Consider the following 4,180-nt stretch of genomic DNA (forward strand, 5'->3'; position numbering starts at 1 on the left):
GTGACACAAGCTCCCGTGACACAAGCTCCTACGACCGCCGCACATGCAACTGTTCCGGTGACAACAAAAGCACCAACGGTCCAGATAACAACACCGACACCGCTCTACTGCCCTGTATGCGCCGATGATTTCACTGCAGACTGCCAGAGGAATGCCATGTGTAAAGCGAACGAAGGATGTATGCTTCAGGTTATTGCAGGCAAACTTCAGACGGGCTGTGCTGAGGTAATTATCGATTAGATTTATATTATACATAATCACTGCTTGACTGGTTCTGTCGATAAAACAAACGACGCTTACCCTTCCGGAATGTTTTTCTCAATTTGTTCTTGTGCTTTTTCAAATGTGTAAATATGTTCTTTGGTTATATTCTGCCTTAGTGTTATCGAGTTTAAGCTTTTACTATTGAAATGTTATGCTTCGATTTTTTTCTTGTTTTCTCTTTGCATAACAGTTTGTGTGTTTCACCGTGTTCGGTATGCAGTGCTATATTTTCTTTCGGGTATACAATTGTGGCCACTGTTATGCATACGGTTATATTTTTTCATGGAAATCGGTTTTTAAAGTGTCATATTTTTCATGAAAGAGTTCATATGTTATTTTTTATATATAATCTCGTCAAGATACAAGTAGAGAAAGACATTTTAGACCACGCCATATTTGCTTACAGAAATAAAATCACACAATTTTATAACTACATAATCGAATAAAGCATAACTCGATATTCTGTACATAATGGGTTCTATGGAATTTTAATTCAAATAAACATTTGAGCGTAAAAGGATATAGGATATAGCCGTTCTCTAAGGTTAATATGTAAGGTAGCATATTTCAACCTTTTTCAGATTAATGACTGTGAGTACCACGAGAGAGTTGGTGACAGTATATGTTGTAAGGACAAGAATTGCACTGACTACGCCTTCCGGAACATGCACTCTAGTAAGTAGAAACGTCCGGTGGTTTATTGGATGTGGTGTTCACCATTACCCGATTTTTATAGCATAACTGAAAGATTGCAATCGAATCCCGTTTTAACTGATATCGTTGGATGATTTTCAATAGTAATATCTAAATGGTTAAATATTGGAAGATAAAGCATATTGATGAATTAATTGCAAAACGTGTATGTGAAAAATTGAGCGTCATCTCAAACAAATTACTTCATACATCATAAAAATACGGATGTGATGAGTTCTTTATTACTACATTGATAGCAAAACCAAACCAGAGCAACCTTTTTGCAAGTACCTCATTTCGAAGATATATATTGCTATTCTTTAAGTTTTGTGTGTAAGAAGGCTTAAGTTTTTCGTAGTTCATTTAAAATTGGACAATAAATTTCCTTAGTTTCACAAAAATAAAAGTATCCATTTATAAGTAACATGCGCAATTTACAGCATTTCAGTTTCGTTTATGTCAATTAAATGTGTCAAGCTTTCCCTTGTCAAAGTAACATATTTTGTCTTATTTATATAGTTGACCGGCAAATACCATTTAGAAAAATCAATATAACTTAAGGTGATAATATTGCAATACAGTTTGGACTGATACCTTAGTAATTTATATTACTCTCAATGGGCCACACTCCAGTTCTTCATAATTGTTTATGTATTTGTAGTGAGTTACACCTGTCCGACTTGTCAGAAGACTCAAAATCCAAATTCATGTTTGGCCCATCAGGGTAAATGTTCTTATCGCAGCAAGGTAAAGTATGCAGAGTTTTATTGTGTTTCCAATGGTTATTTGATTCAAGGTGTCTTTCTATTCCCTATGCATAAAGTTAGTTACCTCATACAAATATTGGATGTAAATATCCAGTTTTCAGAGTAGCAAAGATTTTTATTCATAATGTATAAGTTGTTAGCAAAGAAAAATTAATCTTCATTTTTTTAGTTTTTATCTTCTACAGTATTATAACTTTACAAAACTTTGACAAACATGACTTTTATTTTTTTTAAATAATAAGGTGTTCTTTGTTCTTCGGTAGTAACATACCAGTTTCCTCTGCGTTGACATGCCACAACTGATTTGCTTACACAAATATTATTCTGTGATCTTAGAGGCTAGCAAATCATATTGAACTATTCTGTTTGATATAACGATTTAATTTGTAGTTGTGAAAAAACAAAAACGAACATTATTGTAATTTTTTCGTTAATCAAGGGTTGCATGATAACACACAACAACGGAGGAATTTCATCTGGCTGTAATTCACATCCAACAGTAGGTGATAATTGTCTTTTACCTAAAGAAGCATTAAGTAATTTAGATTCCATAAAATTTCGCCTTGAAAAGAACAAATGCCCACAATACGACGCAAACAAGATGTCTTGGGCGACATCATCATAATCAGATCATACACGTAAATAAACGTTTCACTTGATTCATAGCATGTTTAAATGCTCCAATTGTTACATCATTACAACAGAAGGTAAAAATGACATCTTGCTGACAAGATATTTATTTTACAGTCGCAATTGTTTTAAAATGTAATTATTTTCGTTTCGGATCTCATTGATTTTTTATGAAGTATTCTTATATCAGTTTCCGGTTCCGGTTTCTTTATGTGATGAACTGATTACTTCAATACTTGTTTATACAGGCTTGTCATATGGCAGAGACGACAAACAGTGTACTGTGCAATGTTCATCCCATTCCCTTCGCTTTTCAACCAACACTGCAGTGTAGTTTCTGTTGTCACAGAAATGCAAGTACATGCATTTTGGATGCGCTGGGAGCACATGATGGTACATTTATACAATATTTCTAAACTGAAAAATATATCACTTATATAATTTAATCAAGATGCATCTGCATGTTTTTCTATCCTATCGTTTAAAAATTATTTATATAATGTCGTTGTTCATTAATTTGAAATAAACCAGTACTCCTCTCAGTTTTAAAATTCATAATAAGGGGTTTTACGCACTGTCCTTTTGTTTCAACGGCACTAAAGACTATTGGATTTCCAACGTTTTGGCTCCAAGCTTTACTGATAAATTCTAGTAGAACGAAACAGCTCTATGATGCAGCGTAGTTCGTTTTTGGCTTGTTATATCTGTTACCAAATTTAAAAGGTGTAGTGTAATCACATGTTAATGTGTTTCGTTCATCTTTCTTTCTGCATGTTTTTGATAAAAAAAATAGGCGTTTCTGGAACTTAAGTCGTTATGGAATCACTGCATTATATAACCTGTCAAAATTCTGAAAAATCTTGAAATTTGAATTAATTATTCTTTCACTCTTGTTCAACAGTATGAATGGATCCTGTGTAATCCAAAAGTCGTCAAGTCTGAATTCAAGAATTATCTTATTGCTGTTGGCTTTAGTTAAGAATCTTTGTATCATTATACAATATTATCGCTATGGTCTTTTTGTGTTTTTATCCTAGTATCAACCCCTCCGCCGACGTTGGGTCATACGGCTGGAACCACAGGTAACTAACTGATAAAGCAAAATTACTTAATTAAAAACTCTCTTCATTTGTCCTTGATGTTTGTAGATTTGTTGACTTCATTTCAAACCCTCCAAAAGGTATTCATTAATTTTGTTAGAGTAACTTTTCATTCTCATGTTGGTATTAATCATATCAGAATTTGTTTTTACATACATTACTGATTACATTAAATAACAATACTTCTGTCCTATTTTGGCTTGTATATTGTTCAATAAAGCAGGGCAATTCACATTAAATATTACAGCAAACATGGTCTTAATTATTTATGACTAATAAAATGGATTATTCTAACATATTCAATACAATTGTATGCATCGTTAATAGAGAACTTTATCATTAGTTAAACAGGTCGTATAATATAGTAAAGACTTACCACCACTGCTATCAAGCTGTATCATTTAGCAAGTGCTTTCCTAATGTGGCAGTACTCACATACATTTTGAGTTATCTCCATCATTTATTCAGCGGCGTCCTGTTTCGATATCGAGGATGCTACGTTCAACTGTAAGAGTTTCGACGCTACGTACAACCTCTGTGTCCACTCCAGTGGTCTGATGGCCCAACTAGCTACTACTAAGTGTCGTAAAACGTGCGGTATATGTGGAGGTATATACTACCGTTTTATTCCCTTACATAGATAATTGAATAAAGAGATTTTATGTCACAGTTGTGTGATCGCACATCGCACAAAAATACCGTGTGCACACCGTGCATACATCGTTC

At 33.7% G+C, this 4,180-nt stretch overlaps 1 protein-coding gene across 1 annotated transcript; it reads left to right on the plus strand.

Moving 5' to 3' along the window:
• Positions 1 to 6: 6 nt before the first annotated feature.
• On the plus strand, positions 7 to 4,063 carry LOC110444663 (the record flags this gene model as incomplete). Its single annotated transcript, XM_021489025.1, has 7 exons — positions 7 to 225; positions 846 to 939; positions 1,619 to 1,704; positions 2,164 to 2,223; positions 2,603 to 2,747; positions 3,392 to 3,436; positions 3,923 to 4,063. Coding segments are annotated over exons 1-7 (640 nt in total), but the record flags the coding sequence as incomplete, so codon positions are not given.
• Between the last annotated feature and the right edge of the window lie 117 nt (positions 4,064 to 4,180).

This window comes from Mizuhopecten yessoensis, unplaced genomic scaffold (assembly GCF_002113885.1).
Source record: "Mizuhopecten yessoensis strain PY_sf001 unplaced genomic scaffold, ASM211388v2 hete_36158566, whole genome shotgun sequence".
Classification (NCBI taxonomy): Eukaryota; Metazoa; Mollusca; class Bivalvia; order Pectinida; family Pectinidae; genus Mizuhopecten; species Mizuhopecten yessoensis.